This window comes from Nuphar pumila, chromosome 13 (assembly GCF_984573655.1).
Source record: "Nuphar pumila chromosome 13, dmNupPumi1.hap1.1, whole genome shotgun sequence".
Lineage (NCBI taxonomy): Eukaryota > Viridiplantae > Streptophyta > Magnoliopsida > Nymphaeales > Nymphaeaceae > Nuphar > Nuphar pumila.
In genome coordinates, this window is record NC_143261.1 from 70,515,857 (window position 1) to 70,543,082 (window position 27,226).

The 27,226-nt window shown below is 37.4% G+C and overlaps 1 protein-coding gene across 1 annotated transcript in view; it reads left to right on the forward strand.

Annotated features, from left to right (window-relative positions):
* Window positions 1–27,226, forward strand: part of LOC149818643 (Tetratricopeptide repeat (TPR)-like superfamily protein) — a 41,163-nt gene that overhangs the window by 9,528 nt on the left and 4,409 nt on the right. Inside the window, exons 5-6 of the mRNA XM_089986266.1 lie at window positions 19,131–19,307; window positions 19,735–20,457. Coding sequence (XP_089842392.1) covers window positions 19,131–19,307; window positions 19,735–20,457 — 900 coding nt within the window. The remainder of the gene's footprint in view (window positions 1–19,130; window positions 19,308–19,734; window positions 20,458–27,226) is intronic.

The window sequence follows — 27,226 nt, forward strand, 5'->3', positions numbered from 1 at the left end:
AGGTCCTGCCACGATAGTAGGTCATGGGTCTCTCGAAGGATATCCCAACATAGTGTTTCGTATGACATAAAATCAGTAATATAACTTGGCATGCTTTATCACTACGAAACAAGAAATATCAAACAAGTCTTAGGATCGTCGTAGATCCAATCATTCCTTCCGAGTAACCGACTCGGGATACAATTAGTTGCTTCTAGCAACGCACAGATGAAACACAAGCTAGAACTAATACTAGCAAATCTAAGCATATGCGGTACGACGACAACTAGAAGTAAAAAAAATTAATGACAAGAAAAAACTACAAAACTAAATAAGCATGAAAAATGTCAGCTAAGCATATAATTTCAGGGATATAAGGACAAGAAAGAAAAAGTAAATCCCGAGTTATATAAGTATCATCTGTCATTATCTCAATTTCCTAAATCTTTATTTAATTCATCCAAAGTCCTCGTGTGACTTTCCCCTACCTTGAGAGGTTGCGACGCTGCGTGCGCCTACGAGTGTAGGTGATGTAGGGCTCGAGTCGCGGGGTACGAGCGAGATCCATTGCGTAAATCTGCAAAAGTGTGAAAACTTAGAAAGCTATAGCCATACCAAAGAACAGAATCCCCTGTCCGCCTATCAATAATTAGCAAAGGGATAGGGGAGCAGCCCCTGCCCGCCACTCTGATGGTAACCCTAAGAAGGGGGCAGTGGAAAGACGCGGAAAACAACAGGGGCAAAAAGCGGCAGGGGACCCATCCCTTACCGATCCGCAGGGAAGACAGAAGGCTGCAGGGGCTAAGTCCCTTGCCGACTTGTTATCACAAACAAGGGCAGGGGCTTGGTCTTTGTCGACATGCCGAAAAGGCGAAAAAACGACAGGGCTCGACCCTTGCCGTCTCACTGACAAACACAAGAGGCGGTAGAGGATGGGCCCCTGCCGATCCACTCGGAAATGTAGAGTGGCAGGGGCTCGACCCTTGCCGACCTAAAAAGGCGCCAAGGACTCGGCCCTTGCCGACCTACCGCATGAAAGAAGGTGGCAGCAGTGGCAGGGGCATCACCTCTGCCTGCCAACCGGTCAAGGGAAACCAGGGGAGTGTCGACCCCCCCTGTCCGACGACAGGAAAAGAGCAGGGGGCGCTGGCCCCCTGTCTGTCGATCGAAAAAGGAGACATGGGGCGTCGACCCCCCTATCCGGCTGGAAAAAATCAAAGAACAGGGGGTATCGACCCCCTGTCCGATGCCCAGAACAAAGGGACAGGGGCGTTGGTCCCCTGTCAGGGGATCGGGACAAGGGCAAGGGGTGACAACCCCCTGTCAGATGGAAGGACCAAGGGACAGGGCGTGCCAGCCCCCCTGTTCGATGATCGGAACAAGGGCAAGGGGCGTCGGCCCCCTGTCGGACGAAAAGAAGATCAAAAGAAGACATAAGAAGATGAAGGAGAGAAAGGAGGGTGGAAGGCACGGTAGGGGCTGTCTGAAAGTGCACTAGGATCAAGGCAACGAGCACTAGAGGGGGGTGAATAGTGCTTTTAAAAATTGTCTTCGGAATATTGAAGGATTTTGCAAATCGAAAAGCAAACACACAAAGAACACAAGATTTTATCCTGGTTCGGTCTAACCCGACCTACATCCAGTCCCCAAGCAAAACCCGCTTGAGATTTCCACTATCAACCTTGTAAACTACAAGATCACACAGACCAAAACCGGTCCTACTTTCAGTAACAACCCTACTGAAAGCAAACAACTCCTTTAAACCAATGAGTCCTTCTTTTTACAGAACAATAAGTAACTTACAATACAACCTATGAGCCTTTCTTTTGAATGCAAATGAGATGCAATTTGGCTTTTGAGGTTGTTGAAATACTCTACTCACGAATTCACTATCTCTCAAAGTGATTTGAGTGAAAAACTAAAGTGAAAATATCAAATGAGTGAGAAAATAAATACTTGAATGAATAGGAGAGAAAAGCAATAAGTAAATGATTCAAATTGATTGAATTCTTGTTATTTTGAGTGTAAAATGCACTCATATTTATAGTTAAAGTTTTCCATACGTTGAGAGTATGAAAGGGTGTCAAAACTGTCCATTTTGAATGATCAAAACGTTTGAAAAACAAAGAGACACGCCTTTTTGAAGTTACAGGAAAACAACAAAATTAGTCGACTGAAACATCAGTTAGTCGACTAATAGTTAGTTATTAGTAGACTGACAGTTATCGTCGGTCGACTGATCTGTTAATCGAGCCGTTTGAAAATCTGAACTTTTGAAACTTAGTCGACTAGAGAAAAATTAGTCGACTGATAATATCATCAGTAGACTAAAAAACTTTTCAGTCGACTGCTGCTAAAATCTTCTGAAAAACAAACATTCTGTTCGGTTGACTGATAAAAGCATTAGTCGACTGCTGCTAAATTTTCAGAAAACACATGTTCTGTTCAGTAGACTGATAAAACCATTAGTCGACTGCTGCTAATTTTTCAGAAAACAAACATTCTGTCTAGTCGACTGATAAAACCTTCGGTCGACTAATTTGACAAAAATGACTTTTTAGAAAATATGGCACGAAAGGATTAGTCGAGTGGTAAGTCGATTGGTCGACTAATAAACATGAAAATTTAAGAAAAGAGTTTTCTAAAAAGATTTTCAAGAGTATTTCTTTTAGAAAAGTTTTTTCTAAAGACTTTTAAGGTGAAATGCAACCTAAATATGCACTCTAAGTAAGGCTCTTACAAGAATCTAAGACTTTTAATGAATTAAACAATTGCACATTAGTCTTCAAAGATTCTTCATCGAATTCTTCAATTTCTTCATAGCCTTAACTGAAATGCAGTTGATTCCACTTGCTCATCATCAAAACCTTGTACTTGAAGTATCATGTATGGCTTCATTGTCGTAACAATCTTCCCCTTTTTTATGATGACAAACTTAATCAAAGATAAAGCATTTAGATGCATAGATGGAGATTTTACTCCCCCTATCAATATGCTGCAAAACATTAAAAGTTAGTACATATATCACATATTGATTGGTTTGCATTTCCATTCATCATTATTTCATGCATTTACAAATGCATTCAATCAAAACTTACTTTTTCTCTTAATTTCACATTTTTCTTGCAAGATCTTTTATCTTTTTCTCTTTTTCTCCCCCTTTGTCAGAATAAAAAAGAGTAAGCGCAGAAATAGCATATGCAAAATAGAGATATAAGTTTAAAATATTACAACTCATAAAGTATGAAAGTTTAGACAACAAAGATCAGAAAAGTGAATTGAGCAAATCCTTGATTGAAGTAATATCTTTCTGAATCGAAGATAGTTGTTGAGTCACATCTTCACGAAAAGTGTGTTGATGCAGCTCCAAAGCTTCCAGTCTCTGCATAACTTCATCATTGTCTTGACTTGTAGAAAATTTCTTTCTTTTTGCATGTGATGAAGGTGTCGTAGAAGGTGAAGGTTCAAAAATTGATGGTTTAGTAGGATCAGATGGTTCAATTTGATCAATATTTAAAGAAGGCAGATATTTAATTTTCATTCTTTTAAAAATTGTTTGATCAAAGAACTCTTTTTGCTCAATATATTTTTCATTTGTTAAGGGAACTTTGAAATGTCTAAAAATACGAGTTAAAAGACAACCATAAGGAAGAAATGGTTTTTGTTTCCACAAATTTGTAAAATACACATTGGCCCAGTTGACAGAAATATTTTCAAATAAAACATAAAGAGCCGTAGATAGATCTGTGGAATAATAATCAAAAGAACCCGTTTTAGGAAGAACATTGTGGGCAAGGATTCGTCCAGCAATGCATGCACGAGTTTGAAGATTAGTATTTTTTAAAGGAGGGCAGTGAGGTGCATCTGAAAGAAGAATTTGTTCAAAAACTCTTTCATCATTTAATTCAATAGTGTTGAAAAGAGTGTCTGAAGGTGGAATTTCAAGAATTTCTCCAAGTAGTTTCGAATTAAACTCGATTTCAACATCACGAACAAGAGAGGACAAAATTCCACTTTCATGATCCATTTGTAGATTTGTGTAAAACAAGTTAATAAGAAAAGGATAGTGAAGAGCATCTGCACAAGCATAAAAAAGATGTGAAATACCAGGAAATAATTCTCTTGTGTTGTAACTAGAAAATAAGTGAAATAGAACATTTCGGCCTGGTAAAATAGGTAGTGCAGAAATTGATCCAAAAGTATCATATAAAAGAGGATTTCGGAGTAATCTGAGTGAAAAACCATGTCTTGAAGTAGGTGTAGGAGGAGGAGAACCTAAACCTTTTGCAGATGCAGACTTCGTACAAGGCATGATTAAAAACAGATTTACCAAAAAAAATGTCGGCTTCTAAACGATTTCCGGCAGATGGAGAACGCTGTCCGGCGTTGTGAAACAGAAACAGAGGAGGACACGATGGCTGACGGCGAGTGTGAAGTCGACCACAAGGGGATTCCGGCAATGGCGGAAAATACACTGTCACGGCAAGAGAGTTCCGGCGTGTTTTGAAGATGCGCCAGTTACTGCAAGAGGATTCCGGTGTTTCAAGATCACGGCCAGAAGACTCCAGCGTCTCCTTGTCACGGCAAGAAAATCCCGGCGAGGATGGGATCGAACGACACTCCGAGGGTTTTTCGGAAGAGAGAGAGGCAAAAGAGAAAGAGGGTTTTTGTTTTAAGGGTTTCATTTTTAAGAAAAGCGAAAAGGTACGAAAACGAAGTGAAACGATGCCTATTTTAAAAAGAACGGGTAAAAAAAATCCAAGGGGTATCGGGTCCCTTCATTTAAATTTTTTTAAAAATTTTAGTTGACTAAAACTTTATCGGTCGACTAAAAAATGTGCGACTCATTCTAAAAATATCATCAGTCGACTAGAAATATATCGGTCGACTAATATGGTGCGATTCATTCTAAAATTCTAAAACATCAGTCGACTAGAATTTTATCGGTCGACTAATAAAGTGCGATTTTGAGATTTTGTTCAAAAAAACAACATTTTTACAAATCTAAAAATGAGCAAATACCTAGTTCTCTCCTAATTCTCATAAAATCTTCATTCTTAAGAGGTTTAGTGAAGATATCGGCATGTTGTTCTTTAGTGAAAATAAAATTTAACGAAATATCTCCTTTTAACATATGATCTCTTAAAAAAATGATGTCTAACTTCAATATGCTTAGTTCTTGAATGCTGAATAGGATTTTTCGAAAGATTTATAACACTAATATTATCACAATAAATAGTTGTTGTGGAGTAATTCAAACCAAAATTTTTTAAGGTCTGTTTCATCCATAGTACTTGTGAACATGCTAAACTAGCCGCTATATATTCAGCTTCAGCTGTTGAGAGTGATACTGAATTTTGCTTTTGACTAAACCAAGAGACTAAGGAATTTCCTAAGAAATGACAAGTTCCACTAGTACTCTTGCGATCAGATTTACTTCCTGCAAAATCTGCATCACTATATGAAACTAAATCAAAGGAAGATGATTTTGGGTAAAACAAACCAAAATTTGAAGTATCTTTCAAATAACGAAGAATTTATTTTACGGCAGTTAAATGAGATTCCTTTGGATTAGCTTGAAATCTTGCACACATACACACACTAAACATAATATCAGGTCGACTAGCAATTAAGTATAATAGAGATCCGATCATACCTCTGTAGAGCTTAGTATCTACACTTTTACCATTTTCATCTTTATCAAGAGAAGTAGTTGTACTCATAGGATTCCTTATTGATTTCGATGAGTCCATCCCAAATCTCTTGAGAAGTTCTTTTGTATACTTAGCCTGATTGATGAAGATTCCTTCTTCAGTTTGCTTTATTTGAAGTCCAAGGAAGTAGTTTAATTCGCCCATCAAGCTCATTTCAAACTCTTCCTGCATAGCTTTAACAAATTCTTTACAAAGAGAATCATTAGTCGAACCAATAATATGTCATCAACATAAATTTGCACAATAAGAATATCTGAATTAAGATTTTTAATAAATAAAGTGGAGTCTACCTAACCAATGGAAAAACCAGATTGTTCTAGAAAATTTCGTAGTCTTTCATACCACGCTCTTGGTGCTTGTTTGAGTCCATACAAAGCTCTTTTCAATTTGTAGACTTTTTCTGGATATTTCTCATTTTCAAAGCCCGGAGGTTGCTCTACATAAACTTCTTCATTGATGTGTCTATTTAAGAATGCACTCTTAACATCAATTTGATATAACTTGAAGTTCATGTAACTAGCAAAAGCAAGTATCATCCGAATTGACTCTAATCGAGCCACTGGTGCATAGGTTTCATCAAAATCTATGCCTTCTTCTTGATTATAGCCTTGTGCTACTAGCCTTGCTTTGTTACGAATGACTTCACCATTTTCGTCCAGCTTATTTCGGAAGACCCATCTTGTTCCAATTACTGGATGATCCTTTGATCTATCAACTAGATCCCAAACATCATTCATAGTAAATTGGTTAAGTTCTTCAGACATGGCCAAAAGCCAAAATTCATCATCACAGGCCTCATTGATATTCTTTGGTTCTAATTTAGATATGAAAGCAACATTTGCAATATATTTTTTTAATTGCCTTCTAGTTTGGACACCGCTCTTTATTTCACCAATAACTTGTTCATGTGGATGATTAGGAACTTCTTTCCAAACCGGTTGAAGAAGAATATTTTCTTGAGAAGTACTCTCTATCAAGGGTTCTTCTTGAAGTATTACTTCTTCTCCTTCGCTTAGAGGTATAACCTGCTCACAATTCTCATCAAATGCAACATGTAAAGATTCTTCAATACAAGATGTTCTTTTATTGAAAATACGATAAGCTTTACTTCTAGACGAATATCCAAGAAATATTGATTCATCTGATTTTGAATCAAACTTATCAAGATTATCTTTGGTATTTAACAAGAAACATTTACTACCAAAAATTTTGAAATATGAGATCTTTGGTATACGATCATAATACAATTCAAAACATGTTTTATGTAAAATTGGTCGATTAAGAACACGGTTTAGAACATAACATGCTGTATTAATTGCTTCAGCTCAAAAGTATTTTGGTAAATTTTTATCTTGAAGCATGGTTCTAGCACATTCTTGCAAAGTTCTATTCTTTCTTTCAACAACTCCATTTTGAGGAGCCGCTCTAGGAAAAACAAAGTTGTGAGATATACCGTGTAAGTCCACAAAACTTTAGAAAAGATTCATTTTCAAATTCACCACCATGATCACTACGAATTTTAATTATTGATGTAGATTTTTCATTTGTAATTCTTCTACAAAGTTTAGAAAATTCCGAAAAAGCATCATTTTTGCTTTTTAGAAAAATCACCCATGTAAACCGAGAATAATCATCTACTATAACAAAAGCATACTTGCTATCATTCAAACTTTGAATTCTAGATGGTCCAAATAGATCTAAATGTAAAAGTTCAAGAGAACGTTTTGTTGAAACTATATCTTTTGCTTTAAAAGAACTCTTGATTTGTTTACCCCTTTGGCAAGCATCACATAAGTGATCTTTCTTATATGGTATTCTAGGTAGGTCTCTTACAAGATCATTCTTGGATAACTTTGAAATAATTTTAAAGTTAACATGTCCAAGTCTCTTGTGCCATAACCATTGAATTTCATTTGAAACAATAAGACATTTTTCATTAAAAGTGGGTAATTCATCTAGATATAGTTCATACACATTGTTCCTTCTTTTACCTTTAAAAATGATCTTTTTAGATTGAAAATCAGAAATTAAGCATAAATCATTTTCAAAAGAAACATGAAAACCTTTATCACATAATTGACTAATAGATATTAAATTATGCATTAAACCATCTACTAAAAGAACATTTTCTATCAAGGGAAATTTTGGATTACCAATATTACCAATGCCTATTACTTTTCCCTTGTTATTATCACCAAAGGTGACGGTTCCTCCATCCTTATTTTGGAGGGTGAAAAATAACTTCGGCCTTCCAGTCATATGTTTGGAACAACCGCTGTCCAATATCTATTTGCTCCTTATGTTGTGTACCTACAACAAAATTAGAAAACAGAGCATTTGACCCCTTTCTATTTTCGGGTCCATGAGAGTTAGTCTTAGGAACCCATATCCATTTGGATTTTGGTTTCCTTTGATAATAAATATTCTTTCTATAAAAGGATTTATCATGTCTAGAATAATAATGTCTGGAATAATAAGCATTATAGTTTCCATGATTAAATGCATTTCTATTAGAACTAGAAAGTTTAGTTCTATGAACAAATGATTGAGAATAATGTCTTTGATTTTTCACCACATAGTTTGGTCTATTTTGAGTATCAAAGAAGCTATATCCCAATTCGGTTTTATTAACCGAGCATCTTTGAGAACCAAGAAGTTTTTCTAGATTCTCTTGACCATTTGTGAATTTGGTCACTATGGAAAGAAGATCATTTGATTTTTCTTTTAGACTAGATATTTCTTTTTGTAAGAGATTGGTTCTAACTCCAATTTCTTTTATCTCAAATGCTTGACAAGAATTTTCCTTCTTGAGATCTTCTATCTCTTGAAGTAACACTTTATTTTGAAAGACAAGAGTTAAATTTTCAGTTTTTAACTCTTTATTTTTAGAACTTAGACTCTTAAATTTAGCATATAAATCATTGAATGCTTCAAATAATTCATCATAGTCAAATTGACTTACCGAATCTTCTTGTGCTACAAAACACATGTTAGCAACTTCTTCATTTGATTCTTCATCGGAAGAGGAGTCACTATCATCCCAACATACTTGAAATGCTTTTTTCTTCTTGAATTGGTCCTTGAGCTTGATTTTGAGAAGAGGACAATCTTTCTTGATATGTCCTGCATTTTTGCAGTTACAACACTTGACTTCATTGGGATTGGAAGAATCTGCTTTCTTTACCTTTCTTTGAAATCTTTCTTTTTTGATGATTCTTCTGAATTGCCTTGTGATGAGGGCAATATCTTCATCTTCTTCTGAATTTTCTGAGTCAGAAGTAGCCTTAAAAGCAAGAGATTTCTTCTTGAGCTCTTCTTCTTGTCTGTCTTGAAGTTGGACTTCATATGCCATAAGGTTACCAACCAAATCTTCAAGAGTGAGAGTCTTAAGATCATTTACTTCTTCAATAGCAGTGGTTTTCTCTCCCATTCAGGAGTTAAACACCTTAGAATCTTTCTGACTAAATCCACTTGTGAATATTCTTTTCCAAGAGATTTCAAAGTGTTAGTTATATCGGTCATTCTAGTCACCATGTCCGATATAGATTCATTTTGCTTCATTTTGAACAATTCAAATTTATGAACTAAAGAAGCAATTTTAGATTCCTTTACCTTTGACGTACCTTCGTGAGTCACGAGAAGAGTATGACAGATTTCATTTGCTGTAGAGCATTGGAGATGCGATTGAACTCTACCTTGTCAACGCCACAATATAATGCATTCATTGCCTTGGCATTAAGTGAAACAATCTTCTTTTCTTCATCGGTCCATTGGCTGAAATCAGTTGATGGAGTTTGGTACTTTTCTGAAACAACTCTCCAAATATCTATATCCATGGATTGCAAGAATATTGTCATTCTTACTTTCCAGTAACCATAGTTTGTTCCGTCGAAGAGAGGAGGACGAACAAAGGAGCTTCCTTCTTTGTGCTGAGATGTTGTAGTTGCCATGCTAGATGATGGTCAAATCAAAGTAATAGCAAACCTGTGCTATGATATTAAATGAAAGTGCACTAGGATCGAGACAACGAGCACTAGAGGGGGGGTGAATAGTGCTTTTAAAATTTGTCTGCGGAATATTGAAGGATTTTGCAAATCGAAAAGCAAACACACAAAGAACACAAGATTTTATCCTGGTTTGGTCTAACCCGACCTACATCTAGTCTCCAAGCAAAACCCGCTTGAGATTTCCACTATCAACCTTGTAAACTACAAGATCACACAGACCAAAACCGGTCCCACTTTCAGTAACAACCCTACTGAAAGTAAACAACTCCTTTAAACCAAGGAGTCCTTTTTACAGAAAAATAAGTAACTTACAATACAACCTATGAGCCTTTCTTTTGAATGCAAATGAGATGCAATTTGACTTTTGAGGTTGTTGAAATACTCTACTCACGAATTCACTATCTCTCAAAGTGATTTGAGTGAAAAACTGAAGTGAAAATATCAAATGAGTGAGAAAACAAATACTTGAATGAATAGGAGTGAAAAGCAATAAGTAAATGATTCAAATCGATTGAATTCTTGTTATTTTAAGTGTAAAATGCACTCATATTTATAGTTAAAGTTTTCTATACGTTGAGAGTATGAAAGGGTGTCAAAATTGTCCATTTTGAATGATCAAAACGTTTGAAAAACAAAGAGACACGCCTTTTTGAAGTTACAGGAAAACAACAAATTAGTCGACTGAAACATCAGTTAGTCGACTAATAGTTAGTTATTAGTAGACTGACAGTTATCGTCGGTCGACTGATCTGTTAATCGAGCCGTTTGAAAATCTGAACTTTTGAAACTTAGTCGACTAGAGAGAAATTAGTCGACTGATAATATCATCAGTAGACTAAAAAACTTTTCAGTCGACTGCTGCTAAAATCTTCTGAAAAATAAATATTCTGTTCGGTCGACTGATAAAAGCATTAATCGACTGCTGCTAAATTTTCAGAAAACACATGTTCTGTTCAGTCTACTGATAAAACCATTAGTCGACTGCTGCTAATTTTTCAGAAAACAAACATTCTGTCCAGTCGACTGATAAAACCTTCGGTCGACTAATTTGACAAAAATGACTTTTTAGAAAATATGGCGCGAAAGGATTAGTCGACTGGTCGACTAATAAACATGAAAATTTAAGAAAAGAGTTTTCTAAAAAGATTTTCAAGAGTGTTTCTTTTAGAAAAGTTTTTTATAAAGACTTTTAAGGTGAAATGCAACCTAAATATGCACTCTAAGTAAGGCTCTTACAAGAATCTAAGACTTTTAATGAATTAAACAATTGCACATTAGTCTTCAAAGATTCTTCATCGAATTCTTCAATTTCTTCATAGCCTTAGCTGAAATGCAGTTGATTCCACTTGCTCATCATCAAAACCTTGTACTTGAAGTATCATGTATGGCTTCATTGTCGTAACACTGTCGACCTCCTGTTGACCTTTCAGCGACCACAGGGGGGAGAGGGGAAGCGCGGCAGGGGGCCGCCTGCCTGCCGGTGAATGCAGAATAAAGGGAGAGAAGGGGAAGACACATCAAGGGGCCGCCGACCCTTCCACAGCAAGAAGAAGAAGAGGAAAAGGAGGGCGTACCTGGAAGGGGGTCGGCGTCGTCGATGCTGCCGCAGGGCGCGAGAGGGAGAAGGAGTCAAGAGGTGGAGGAGGAAGAGCGCAGGGGTGAGGGCTCCTCCCTCACCATTGGGTGCGCTTAAAGGCACCAGGGGGTGCCGAATCGGAAAACCCCTTTTTACCAGACAGGGGGGATGATAAGAGGTCGTGCATCAAGTATGGGAACGTTTGGGTCCAGATCCAAACTGCTCACTTATATTGGTTTTCTGCATGTGCTATATTCTTTTCATTAATCAGTGGCATTCTGTAATATTCACATATTGTAAATCATGTTATATAAGTAATCATGTTAGGGTTTAGAGGGGTTAATGTGTGCAGCCTCCTCCCTTTTTCCTGCAAGTCTTGCTCTCTTCTCTTCTTCTCTTATTTTCTGCAGAAAAAGGCTGCGGTAGAAATCTTTCATGATATCAGAGCAAGGTTCGACTGTCTTGCCTGAAGGTATGCCCAGAGAGATCTGATTCAGTCAATCCAACGGTGGGTACTTGTTTCTCTTCATTCTCCTTCTATTCCTATTGTTTCTTTCTCTCATCACCTCAACTTCTTCGTGCTCTTATCTTTAATCAGTTTTTTTTCTTCTCAAAACCTAATATTCCTGTGCTGTCATTAAGATTTGCCTTTGTTTGACGTCAAATCTAATCGGTTTCTGTTTTGGGCCTGACGTCAAATCATTCAGCCCCTTTTTTGTTGTGGACATCTGATTTATTCTCCGATCTGATACTCTCTCTTTATTCTATGAAATCTCTGTTTGCTTATATTTCTGCTGTGGATATTTGATTTATTCTCCTTCTATTCCTATTGCATTCTGTTTGCTAGCAGGCTGAATCAATAAAACTTCTATTCTACTGTCTTCTTAACTGTTTTCTCAAAACCAGTTTTTTTGTGCCTTTTCAACCAACAACGTAAGATCACATATATTGGTGTTCTTTGTTTATTGTGAGCGGTTATTTACAACTGAATTTTACAAGGCTCATAAATCAGCACCTCCTGTCTAAACATCGACCAGACGATCTGTTCATTTTACTGCTGAGACTGTAAAAAAAAAAAAGGTTGACGGGCATAGGTTTACAAATTTTTTGGAACAACTCATTCAGTTTGTGTTGCTGGTTGAATATTTGTGCTTTCAATCTTTAATGGATTCTTCTTTTACTCAAAATGGTATGTCCTCGAGCTTTCTTCCCCATCTCATTTTTGAAAAACTTAACCATTCTAATTACCTGACTTGGAAAAGACAAATCACTCCTTTCATAAGGAGCCAAGATCTCTTTGGGCATCTAGATGGTTCTACACCGGCCCCACCACAGTTTATTTTGTAGGAAATTAAGAATGAGAAAGGAGAGACAATTTCTTCTAAGCAGATTCGCAATCCAGAATATACTACATGGATGAAACGGGATCCGTGTGTGGTTGCTTACATCACCTCCACTCTTTCTCAAGAAGTGTTAATCTCCATCACAGATGGCCTCACAGCAGAACAATTATGGGCAACGCTTGCAGAGACATATTCTCAAATATCAAAGGCTCAGGTTCTTTACTTGAAGAAGGAATTTCAGAATCTAAGGGATCGATGTCAATCATGGAGTATCTCAATCGTGTTAAGACCATCTCAGATCAGTTGGGAATAGTTGGAAGTGTGATTTCAGATAAAGAAAAGGTTCAACAAACTCTTAGTGGACTTGGCCTAGAGTATTAGGCCTTCACTACAGCTCTTGAGGTCTTACCTGTGTTGCCCACTTTTGGAGAGCTACAAGCCAAGCTATTGCAACATGAGATGAGTATGAAGCAACACTTGACAGGCAGTGGTGACCAAGGTCGGAATTCACATAATATGTTGGTTATGGACACATTACCTGGACATGGACGTGGGAATGCAGGATATCAAGGAGGAAGAGGGCGTGGTCGGTTTGGACAAGGGGGTCGTGTCATTCTTCCTACACCTAGTACTCCAGGAGGGTTTCAGTCAGGGGGTCAAAAGAGAGTTCCTACCTGTTTCCAGTGCAACAAAAAGGGTCACATAAAAGCAAACTGTTGGTTCAATCCCCAAAACAAGGATAAAGGAAACAAAGCAGAGAATAGACAAATAGGGCAGAGCCAAAGGGCCTCACCAGATAATATACAACAATTGCTAATGACTGCACTGTCAAACATGACGATCAAGCAAAACGAAGAAGGAGAATGGTATGTTGATTCAGGGGCAACCACCCACGTGGCGGGAAATGCAAGTAAACTGTCTAGTCTATCACCTTATTTCGGTAGAGGGAATATAGTCACTGGTGATGGAAAAACTTACCCCATTACTCACATTGGTAGTGCACACATTCTATGTCATCTTCTTCTTTGTCTTTGTCTAATGTTGTCCTTGCTCCAAATATTAATAAGAATATTATTTCAGTTTCTAAACTTGTTGACGATACAAATTCTTCTGTCGAATTCACTTCCTCCTTTGTGTATGTCAAGGATCTTCAAACGAAGACGACGTTCGCTAAGGGGGAGCGACAAGGAAACATGTATATCTTCAAGGAGCCTCCTGCCAGTCCTTCATCATCTTCATTGGAGTTAGCCTTGGAGCCAAGTCATCCTTCATCTTCTTGGTCATCAGTTCATAGTTCTTGTCTTCAGTCAGATGTTGATAATTCTCTTTGATGTAATAAGCCAAATTTATGGCATGGCCGGTTGGGTCTTTGTAGTCATGTTTTTATTGAAAAGCTTGTGCCACAGAGTCTTATTCCAGTGTCCAGTTTGACTGCTGTTTTGAATGTCAAGAAGTGTCCAAGTTGTGAACTTTGCAAAAGTCATGTGCTTCCTTTCAATGTTCTGAATAAAAGGGCTTCTGAACCTTTTGAGCTTATATGTTCTTATGTATGGGGACCAACTCCCATTGATTCTTTATCTGGTTCTCGATATTATGTCTTGTTTATTGATTCCTACTCTTGATATACTTGGATTTACTTCATGAGGCATAAATCACAAGTGTTCCAATTATTTCAAGAATTTCATGCAATGATTCAAACACAATTCTCGTCTAAAGTTAAACGCTTCCAATGTGATGGTGAGGGGGGGGGGATATTCTTCAGATAACTTTATTGTTTTTCTACGAGATAATGGAATAACTCAGCAAGTTTCCTGTCCCTACACTCCTCAGCAGAATGGAGTTGCCGAACGTAAACATCGACATATTGTTGAAACAACCATGAGCATGATAGTAATGTGCTCACATCATTGTGGACAAAAGCTTTTCATACAACTGTTCACATAATAAATCGTTTACCCATGTCACTCTTGGAGTTCAAATCTCCATATTACACTTTGTTTGGGTGTCATCCTGATTACAGTGGACTACAGATGTTTGGAAGTATATGTTATGTCCATATGGATGCTTCATTGAGGAATAAATTTCATGACAAAGCTGTTCAGTGCAAATTTGTTGGATATGCAGATGAGTATAAGGGGTTTAGGTGTTATGATCTCGCAGCCCGGTGGATCAAAATCTCTAGAAACATTGTGTTTGATGAGAAAAAAAATTTTGGTACGTATGTAGAACCTTCACAGTTAGTTGAAGTGTATGATCCATGGATGAGTGCTAAATTATTCGCAGAGAACACTTATGTAAATGAGATCAACAATTCATTATCCTGTCCTTCAGATGATATACAAGATTTGCAATCTAATGCAGAGAGAAAGGATGACGCGATGCCTCGTCGTTTTTCAGGATTTGTATACACTCGGCGAGAAGGGAGTAGGAGTTATGAAAGTGTTAATAATAGGAGTTAGGAACAACAACAAAATAGGAGATCTGGGAGGACACAACATCCCATACATAAATGGGTAAGCTACAAAACTTTTCTTTGGATTTTAAACTTTTCATGACTCAAGCTGCAAAGCAAGATGAGCCCGTTTTAATGAATGAAGAAATGGATGCCCTGCGTGAATGTCAAACTTTGGAAATTGTTCCTAGGCCTCAAGGAAAGAATGTAGTAGGCTCCAAGTGGGTTTATAAAATAAAATATAAACCCAATGAGAGCATTGAGCGTTATAAGGCGAGACTCGTGGCCCGAGGATTTACACAACAGTTTGGTGAGGACTACGATGAGACATTCAATCCTGTGGTTAAAATGGGCACTATTCGAGTAGTAATATCTTTGGCTGTAGAAAATGGGTGGAAATTAAGTCAAATGGATGTTAAAAACGCATTCCTTCGTGGTGACCTAAATGAAGAAGTATACATGGAACAACCTCGTGGATATGCAGAAAGAGATCCTAGGCTATGGGTTTGTAAATTGCGAAAATCTCTCTATGGTCTCAATCAGGCCTCGAGATTGTGGTTTGACAACTTTTTCTCTCAAAATCCAAGAATGTGGATTTCGAAGGTGTGCCCTAGATTACTCCCTCTTTATTTTCAAAAGTGAAAACATAATCACTTTATTGCTCATATATGTTGATGATATTGTCATCACTGGGAGTTCAGAGAAACATATAGAGGAAGTGAAGACTCTTCTAATGAAAATTTTTAAAATGAAGGATCTTGGAGACCTTCGATACTTTCTTGGGATAGAGGTTGACAGGCAGACCGACTCTCTTATTCTGCTGCAACAGAAATACACTCTTGATTTGTTGAATAAAACAACTATGACGGATTGTAAACCTGTTGGGACTCCTAGTGTTTTAAACCAGCGATTAAGTGCAGATCATGGAGAGTTATGCATCGATCCCACTAGATACTGAAGTATTGTTGGGGCTTTACAGTATCTTACGTTTACTAGGCCTGATATTGTTTATGCTGTTAATCAGGTCTCTCAGTTTATGCATGATCCAAGAGAGACTCATATGGATACAGTTAAAAGGATATTACGTTATCTGAAGGGAACAATGGGAGATGGTCTTGTCTATCGTAAGAGTGAGGGAGGTAGGACAGGGCATAAGCTTATTACTTATACAAATGTAGATTGGGCGGGAGACCCTGATGAGAGGAGGTCTACATCTAGTTACTGCATATTCATTGGGCAAAATTTTGTGTCATGGAGTAGTCGCAAACAGAAAGCTGTGGCACGATCTAGCATGGAAGCTGAGTATCGATCTATGGCAGCCGGTACTGCCGAAATGACTTGGATTAGACATCTGCTTGAGGATCTTGGAGAAAAGGTCAAGGATTCAGTGTTAATGGTGGATAATCAAAGTGCCATTAACATTGTTTTTAATCCTATTCATCACAGTCGCACAAAACATATTGAGATAGACCAGCATTTTATCAGACAAAAGGTGGAGACTAAGGAAATCCAACCACTGCATGTTTGTACAAAAGAACAAGTTGCAGATCTTCTCACTAAAGGATTAACGAAACATCAGTTTTGGTTTCTCAAGAGTAAGTTGTTCATGGTCCAGGACCATGTACAACTTGAGGGAGGGTGATAAGAGGTCGTGCATCTAGTATGGGAATGTTTGGGTCTAGATCCAAACGTCTGATAGATCCAAACTGCTCACTTATATTGGTTTTCAGCATGTGCTATATTCTTTTCATTAATCAGTGGCATTATGTAATATTCACATATTGTAAATCATGTTATATAAGTAATCATGTTAGGGTTGAGAGGGGTTAACGTGTGCAACCTCCTCCCTTTTTCCTGCAAGTCTCTCTCTCTTCTTCTCTTATTTTCTGCAGAATAGGGTTGCGGTGGAAATCTTTCAGGGGATGCGGAGGCCCGCGTCTGCGAAGGGGGGGGGGAAGAAAGGGTTTTAAAACCCTAGCCCCCCTGTGTTGCAGGTATTAACCCCAGTGGGTCCGGGTCGGATTCGAATCTGACCCGGGTCCGAATCTTTTTTTTACTCGTGGGTTTTACATCCTATGAGTCATTATCTCCTCAACATCGTGCATTTTTAACTTAAATTTATTCTTATATTGAGCCTGAGTTTTATGTAGAGGTAACAGGAAAAGAGGAGTGACAAAGAGCTATGGCTGAGGAAATCATTGCACTTGAGAGCATGCATGGGAACAGGTAAAACCTCTACTAGGAAATAATATTGTTGGGAGCTATTGAGTTTATAAAATAATAGCAAAAGCAAATGGATCAGTTGAAAGATACAAAGCAAGATTAGTAGCTAAGGGTTATAGTCAACAATTTGGGATTGATTTTGTTGAGACGTTTTCTCCTGTAACACATATTGCAACTATTTGAACATTGATTGCAGTGGCTGCAGTCAAACTGAAATTCGTGGCAGTTAGATGTTAAATATTCTTTCTTGAATGGAGATACGAAAGAGGAAGTATATATGAAATTTCCAGGGTTACTTAGATCCTAAAGGAAGAGTTTCTCAGAGCATTATATGGACTCAAACAGACACCTCAAGCTTGGTTTGAGAAGTTTAGTTCATCTTTGAAATCTCTTGGTTTTTAGTAAAGTCATCATGATCATGTTCTGTTTGTATCTTCTTCCATACATGAAAAATGCATATTACTTCTTTATGTAGATATGATACTCACAGGTGATGACATTGAAAAAGTTAAGGAGACCAAAGAGGAGTTGACTACAATGTTTAAGATGAAAGACTTGCAGTGTTTGAAGTATTTTCTTGGGCTTGAGATAACATACTCACCAAGAGGATTGTACTTGTCTCAACATAAATATGCTACAAACTTAGTGGTGAAGGCAAGGCTGGTAGATGAAGTCAAAACAGTCTCTTCTATTGAAGCAAATTTGAAAATGAGGGTCTCAGCTGGTGTTGAGTTAGAAGATCCTGTGGTGTACAAACAATTAGTTGAGAACCTCATTTCCTTGACTATATCCTGGCCAGATATTACCTATGCAGTTCATGTAGTTAGTCAGTTTATGAGTGCTCCTAGAATAGTTCATTTAGCTGTAGTTCTTTGGATCAGTGAGAGACACGATACACTATGGTATGTTCTTTTCATCTTCATCAGACACTATGTTAAGAGCCTTTTGTGATGCGGATTTTGGAGGTTCCACTCGCAATACAACTTTTGTATTTTTCTTGGAAGCTCTATGATTTCATGGAAAAACAAGAAGCAACAGAGAGTTGCCCTTTCCACAGCGGAAGTTGAGTACAAATCTATGGCTCAAGTCACTGCCCATATCATTTGGATATGATGGTTGCTGAAAGAGTTGGGGATCTCCAGTGAGGCCAAGACTCAGCTATATTATGGCAATATGAGTGCTATCCATGTTGCAAGGAATCCGGAATTTCATAAGCAAACTTAACACATTGAAATATATTGTCACTATACAAGGAGGGCCTATGAAGATGGAATTATTGCTTTAGAACATGTAAACTCAAAGAATCAGTTAGCAGATGTGTTTACAAAAAGTCTTACTCCCTCTTATTTCAATTCCTTTCTTCCCAAATTCGGAATGATTCCGTTGCATCATCCCAAGTTTGAAGGGGAGTGTTAAGACTTATGTGCAATATGTAATTACCCTATGTATACTACACCCCTTTTATGGAGTCTTATATACCTTGGATAAATGTTAGGGGTAGTTTGGTCACTTTCTTTGTTACCCTATTTTGTTCTCATAAAAGGGGGACACTTTTGTATTGATACACTTTTTAGATAATAAAACCACAAAATAGAGTATTGCTCTCTCTCTCTCTCTTGTGTTCCTCTAACAGATCGACTTCAAGGAGAAGATTCAACACTTTTGAACTTTCTATCATGTATTTATGTTTTTTTATTCTTTATGGTTACATTGTCACTGCTCTGGTTATGACACATGGCACTGTTACATGTAGCACTCCCTTTATGTGATTTGTTTTTTATGAGATCTTTAGATTCTTTTTGATGAGATAAAATGGTTCGTTATTCCTTTTTTCAGGCACTTAATTGGCTGAAGTTGCTTGGGGAGAATCATCATACAAAACCTCTTTTGTCCATCTACAATGCTTTTCTGAGAGGAACTGATCAGAGTTCAGTTCTTGCAAATGAATGTTTGCAAATGATGGATGAACATTTTATAGGCAGGTCGGAAGAAACTTACGGAGAGCTTCTTAAGGTCTTTTAGCCCATAAATTTCTTGATTTCTTCATGTAGCATAGAAAACCTTGTAAACTTAACTTTTCCTAGTTGAACATTTTTGTTTTCAATACGAGATTGTTAACTTTGGTGATCAGAAAGTTCTCGTTTTGGGTGAACTGTTCTATGTGTACACCTTTTATGCATTTTCATGCTAAGAGTGTGATCATTAATGTAGCTAAGTATTGAGGCTACAAAATTGATTAAAGTTGATATATGCAAATTACCAATAAGTTTACATTGTGAATTCTATGTGGAGATGCATGTTCATATGTACACAAATTGGCTTACATAATGCATTCTCTCTCTTTCTCTCTGTGACTTCAATGATTATTTATTAAACTAGATCTTTACTGTGCTGAGGTCAGAAATGATAATTAGCTGTTAACTGTACAAAAATGTTGCAGCTTGCTGTTCTGCAAAAAAATCTCACTGCAGTTAATTTGATTTGGGAGGAATGCACAAGATACTACACTCCAAGTTTTAGCTGCCTCCAAAAGTTTATCTGGGCATTCTCAAAACTAGGCGACTTGAGATCTGCACATGCAGCCTTACAACATATGGTGAAAGAGGCATACATAAAAGACACAGCTAAACTGTCATGGAAACGGGGACGTTACTCATCGAAACTTGATATTCCTGTACCCTTGATTAGTAAGCACTTAAATTTGTTGGGCTATGATGTAGATGGCAATGGTTCTCCTTGCTTTGTGCCTGAGAGTAGTTTTACTGAAAGCAAGGGTGTTACTTCCTCAATCAAGAAAAGTCCAAGTGTTTCAAATTGGAAGAATGACACTGTTTTTGTTTCTGGTGAGGAATTGCAACCAGACATCCTTTCCAGTGATTGTGACAACAGATCTAGCAATAGTTCTTTCTCTCCTACCATGTCAAAAAAAGTATCCCTTGAGGAGAATTTTTTTTGCAGAAAGGTTCTCTACTCTAGCGATAATACTAGTGAAGTTCAGAATAACTCAGAAAAGATGGAGAAGTATAGAGGTACCAAGGGCTTTCACATGCAACAGGGAGTTCCAAGGAGAGTTAAGAAGCTGGTGGCGTGGTGTTTTAATGATGTAATTCACGCATGTGCACAGTCCAAAGATGCTGAATTGGCTGAGAGCTTGCTGGTCCAGGTATTGCTTGATACATCCTGTCGCTTTTTCTTTTCTGATGCATTTGCCTTGTGGGTGATCACTCATCAGCACACATGTGCCCCAAATTGTAACTCAACAGGCAATTGCATTCATTTGCTTTTCGCCCTTGTTTTTTATGACCTACCGGGCAGCTTCCATTGTGACTAACGTGCATAAACTAATATCACTAGCCCTTCCATTGTGACATATATATCCACGTAATTGGCAATAATCTGCTATTCAATAATGCTACTTGATTCAAATTTGAAAAAAAAAGATACTGTGGCACCCAAAAACTTCTTTACTGACACTGCAAAGATATTGAGTAGCCTAATTGAACCATGCCCCTTTATGTGTTTGTAACAGAGTTACCGGAAGTGCCTAGGTAAAAGGGGAAGCGCGAAACGTCGCGCTTTCGAAGCGTGCGGGGAAGCGCCACTTTTAAATGGGAAGCGCGCTTCCCTTTAATGGGAAGCACACTTCCCATCACGCTTCCCCCTCGCTTCCCTCGCACTTCCCCCGCGCTTCCCCAATTTTTTTCAATTTTTTTGTATTTTTGTATTTTTATTTTTTTCGCTTCCCCCTCGCTTCCTAGGTCGCTTCCGGTTCACTTCCGAGACGATTCCCGACTCACTCCTAAGTGGTCCAAGCTTCTCGCTTCCTAAAATTTTGAAAGTGCCTCGCTTCCCGTATCGCTTCCCGCTCCCGCTTCCTCAACTGGCAACCATGGTTTGTAATACACAAAGATTGCAATACCAAGCCATAGCAAGATAGTTTAATTTTTTTCAAGCATTATATAGATACTTTAGATTAATCTCCTTTCATGGGTTTTTTTATATGATACAGATTTCATCCTTTAGCACATACTTGTTCTCTTGTATACATTTCTGTAGTATTTTATAGATAGTGCTAGTAAGATTTGATATCATTGAATCCTTGGTAGGCAGTGATAGTTTTGAAATGAGACACAAAATAAAGAACAATAATTCTGCTCTTAACTTATACCAGAAATGAATGACCCGACACCATATTTATATAATGACCAGAAAATGTAAACCCCCCAAACAATCAGCATCTAACTGGTCAAAAGATGAAACTGCACCTAATAAAGAAACTTAAATACAAATACCACTCATTTAGACGAAGTGCACTATATACACTGGTGGTGAACAGGGGCGGTTGGGCGCATAAGCGCCTACTGGGCACAGGGAAAAGCTGGGCTCAAGCATGTCCTACCCATGTCTTATCTGGCTTGAGCATGGGTTTGGTTCCATTTGGGTCTGAATCCAGGATGGGGCTCACTTATTGTCATGGTTGCCAGTTGAGGAAGTAGGAGCGGGAAGCGATACAGGAAGCGGGAGCGGGAGCGGGAGCGGGAGCGGGAAGCGAGGCACTTTCAAAATTCCAGGAAGCATGGGACCACTTAGGAGCGAATTGGGAATCGTCTCGGAAGCGAACCGGAAGCGACCTAGGAAGCGAGGGGGAAGCGAAAAAAATAAAAAATACAAAAAAAAAATGAAAAAAATGGGGGAAGCGTGATGGGATCCCATTAAAAAATGACCCTTCCCCGCACGTTTCGGAAGCATGACGTTTCGCGTTTCCGAAGCGTGCTTCCCCACTTACCTAGGCGCTTCTGGTAACTCTGCTTATTGTACACTGTGTGGCTAGAGTGGTGCTAGGCTTGTCCTCTTGGAAGCCAAAGAAGAACTGAAAGAAAAGGAGTGTATGGGCTTAGGCTTGGCCTGATAATGTATTGAGTCAGCCCTTTGTCCAGGTTAACCATGCTAGGGCAAAGTTGATGCCTGGACCGAGCCATCCTTGGTTGGCTGCTTGAAGCACATTAGTCTAATCAGTCTGATATCCATCCAATATATGCACTAGCTGTCAAGTTTGAGTTCCTCTGATTGTCTTTGTAGCCGATCTGAATATTCTGTATTTCTGATGTATGTTGCTACTTCCTCTAACACTGCATGGTAAATTTCCTATCTGGAGAGAGGAGTAACAAGGAAGGAAGTTTGGTTGTGACTGCCTATTTTTTGCTGCAAAGGGTTGCTAGGGGCTGCAATGGAAAAATTATTAATAAGTATTGATTTCTGTAAGGGTTCACTGCAACAATATGTCAAATACTTGGAGAAGATGCCATCGTATGAAGGGATAAAGAGTGGAGGATGATGAATAAGCTAAAATTGTGAAAGGTTGTTTTAGAGGTAAATCTATCACTATGATCATTATTTTGCCACCAACACATGAACAAGTGCCTCTTTCATGTCATTTTGGCTACTGGTACTGGTCTTCCTGCTTACATGGATTCAAAATTTGGGACCTAAGTAGACAAAACATCATTGTCATCTTTAAAGTGAAAATCCATTCACTGTTACAGTGATTAACATTAAATAATAGATACAAGTTGAAAATTGAAAAGTACATAATCATTGACAAATTCAGAAAAATAAAAGCAAATACGGAAAAGTATAGAATCTAGGTCATAGGAAAAGTCAAATATCATTGATTATGTCCTGTGTAACACAGAGACGCCAGATTGGCTGGCATACCCGTGTAAACACACATCAACACGGGGGTGGGTACCAGACAAAGTGGGGGTACGCCGTGGGTTGGGTCCCGCACTGCTCCGGGTCGGATCCAACCTTGACCCAATCCATTTTTTTGTTTGATATCAGTGAAAGAAGAAGAAGAAGAAGAAAGAGAAAGAGGAAGAGGAAGAGGAAGAGGAGGAAGAAAAATAAGTAGAAGTGAGAGAGAGCATATCGGACCCTGAACCTTCTTCTTCTTTCTCTTCTTCCAATCTGCCCGAGAGAGAGAGAGAGAGAGAGAGAGAGAGAGAGAGAGAGAGAGAGAGAGAGAGACCTTCCCTTTTATAATAAAATTTTCATTCCCCCTCTTTTTTTAAAATTTTTAATGTGAACCTTAATATGGATCCACATATGATCCAAACCCAAACTCTTTCTTCTTCTTCTCTCTCTCTCTCTCTCTCTCTATATATATATATATATATATATATATATATATATATATAACGGTGTCCCTGTACCTTCATTTTTTGAAATTGTTGTGTCATACCCTCCGCACCCGCACCCGCACCCGTTTTCTTGAACGAATCCCGTGATCATCTGTGGGTTCTTCCTCATCATCTTCTTCTTCCTCCTCCTCCTCCTCTTCTTCAAAATCAAAATCGGCTGTCAGTTTGTATAACCATCGAGGAACCTTTTTCTTCATTTCTTCAATTTTTATTGATTGATTACTAATTTTTTGATCATTCGGATCAGCTCTAACCATATCGAATAGAAATTCTGCTTGATTTTCTGAATTAATTTCTTTGTCTTCTCCCCCAAAAGCAAATTGTTTGAAACGAGTTCTTGATTCCTCAGCTTCTTCTGTAAATTCACCAATTGAGACTGATGAATCGTCATAGTTTAGTTGTCTCTGAAGTGTCATGATGTTGTGTTCAGCTATTGTTTCTGTCTTAATATGGCAACACAGGACACATGCTAAGTATTTGTATGACATAAAACACAAGGAATTTGGATATATTTTTTTAATGAACCATATACCTGCCTGATCATAGAGTATAGAAAGCTTTTGAACTTTTTCTTAGTGTTTGCATCCTGGTGATAGCACACGATAAATAAGTTGAATCTGGCCCCTCTGCCAAGTATGACGTTCATATGTCCAGATAGATAGAACTAATCTATCCAACTACTGGAGAGTTATTATCCTATACCTAACCATTATGATATGGCACTGCCATGTGTGATTTTATCGAAAGTTCTATGCATATAAGTTCGTGGCATGATAATCATTGGACTGTAATAGGTCTAGTGTAATCATGCTAAATCAACATAAATATGGATGAATGACAAATCAAGACCATGGTCATATCATTGCTAGCTGCTTGGAAATCTTTTATGGTACATCCCTATCTTAATTTCAAAAAGTTTTTGGGCTGAAGTTGCTCTCACCACGATATATCTAATAAATAGAATGGCTTCTATAACTTTGAAAAACAAATCTTCAATTGAAAAACTCTTTAAAATCTCTCTCCGATTTAAAAAGATTAATGGTCTTCAGATGTAAATGCTTTGTGCTTCTTGAAAAATATAACAAACTCTCTCCTAAAGCTATAAAATGTGTTTTTTTTATATGCCAAAAATAAAAAAGGCTATCGATGCTATGATCCAAAACATGATAAACTTTATGTCTCTAGAAATGTAACATTTCTTGAAAATGAAAATGAATTTGATTTTGAAAATCCTAAAGAAGAATTTGAGTATGTCTTTTTGTTTGTTTTGTTACCTAAATCAAATAATGAAATTATTGATAATGATGATATTGATGACTTAGAGTCAAATAATGGACCAAGTGAAGAAAGAGAACCAATTCATAATCTCTTATAATACTCTAGACGAGATAATGGGGAGCATCCATGTGCTTTTGAAAAATATAGTCAACCCACAAATGTTGAAGAGTTTAGTGTTAGGAGATCTGAACAGATACATAGGCCTCCAAATAGGTTTGTCTCATATAAATCCTTCTCTCCAAACTATAGGGCATGCCTTCTAGCAATTCATTCATATCATGAACCATCTAACTATAAAGAAGCTAAAAACTTAAAAGAATGGGTAGGAGCTATGAAAATAGAATTAGATTCATTACACAAGGCCCATACTTGAGAAATTCAATATCTTCCTAAGGAAAAGAAGATAATAGGATGTAGATAGATATTTAAAGTCAAAACAAAGAGTGATGGGTCCCTAAAAAGATATAAAGCAAGATTAGTTGCAAAAGGATATTTTCAAGAATATAGAATAGATTATGAAGAAACATTTGCTCCAGTAGATCGCATGACCACAGTTAGGGCTCTAGTTACAGTAACATTCTTTAGAAAATGACCTATATATAAGTTAGATGTTAATAATGTCTTTTTAAATGAAAATTTAAATGAAAAAGTTTACATGGATCCTCCCCCTGGTTTGACTATTGAAAATAGAATGGTTCTTTGTCTTTAAAAAACTTTATATAGGCTTAAACAAGCTCCTAAAACATGGTATGATCGGTTTAGTGTAATTGTGTTAAATCTTGGATTTAAATCCTGCTATACTGACACTGCTTTTTTTATAAGATCTACATGTACCTCTCTTATCATTCTGCTTGTGTATGTTGATGATATGTTATCACTGGGAATGATCAGAAGGAAATTGAAGAAATTAAGATTATGCTTAAGAAATCTTTTGATATGACTGACCTTAGTTTTTTGAGATATTTTTTAAGAAATAAAGTAGCATACTCACTAAGAGTGTACATTTTGTGTTAAATAAAGTTTACAACTGATATTGTTGCACGTTTGAAAATCACAGACAAAATATGTTGATACTCTTGAAGTGATAAATGCTAAAATGAGAGCTGAAGACGAGGTTTAATTAGATGATCCAACTCCTTATAGGCAACTCATTGGATCATTAATGTACTTACCTATTACCAGGGCAGACGTTTGTTGCACATGATGTACATGTTGCAAGTCAGTTTCAACATGCGCCTACATCAGTTCACATGAGTGTCATGTTAAGAATAGTTCGATACATCAAGAAAACTATATTTAAAGGACTATTTTTGTTCTATTCATCATCTTTAAATCTTATTGCTTATACTGATTCTAACTGGGGAGAAGATTCCAATAACCTTCAGTCAACTATAGGTTTTTGTGTGTTTGTAGGAGATTCTTTCATTTTTTGGAGATGCAAAAAGCAACAAAAAATGTCTTTATCTCTCACAGAAGCTGAATATAGGGCGATGACTACAACAACAACCAAGGTCATGTGGATGAGATTATTACTTTTAGATATGGGTGTTGATGTTTCAGAACTTTCAAAATTATGCTGTGATAACAAAAGTGCCATATATATAGTCAGCAATTGCACATTTCATGAACGCACGAAACATATTGAGATGGATTGCCACTATGTTCGTGAAAAGTACTTGAAGGGGATGATTACTTTACCATATGTTCAATCTGAATTTTAAATTGCGGACTTCTTCACCAAAGCTCTTCCTCTACCAAGTTTTTTGTATCTTCTTAGCAAACTTTCGGTGATCTCACCGTAAGTTTGAAGGAGAGTGTTAAACTATAATGTATATATTTGTATAGCTAACTGATATACGTATATTTGTGTAATATACACATATCAAGAGTATTTTGGTCATTTAATGGAATGTAATATAATACAGTCCAATATGGACTGTTAAGTCTTTTTTGTATTTTTTTGTTTTTTGTGTCAGTCAAACATGGCTGTTAGAGTGATAGTCCAACTAGTCGTTGGAGTGCCCCCAACAGTTATAAATATGATCGTTTCCTCCCTCCCTCTCATTATATGTGAGGTTCTGTAAATAGAGCCTCACTACTCATTGTAAAATAAGCTTTTCTAAGCTTATTAGCTATTATATAAAATTCAGTTTTTACCTTGTGCTTGTGTCCAATTTATGCCATTGTGCTCTTGTGGAATTCATGTTTTTGTATATCTCTTTTATGAGATTGTTATCGGTCCATTAGAGACCATATTATATTTGTGCACTTGTGTAGCCCCATGTTGGCATTGTGATTGTGCACATCTTGTTTCATTACACACTGGTAGTGGATCTGCATGTGAGTCCGGATCCTACTTTGGGCCCAATGCTTGGATTAGATTATAAGATCATAGCAGACCAGTACAGGGAAGGAGGGATTAGACCACACATGGAATTGCGACAAGAAAATGAC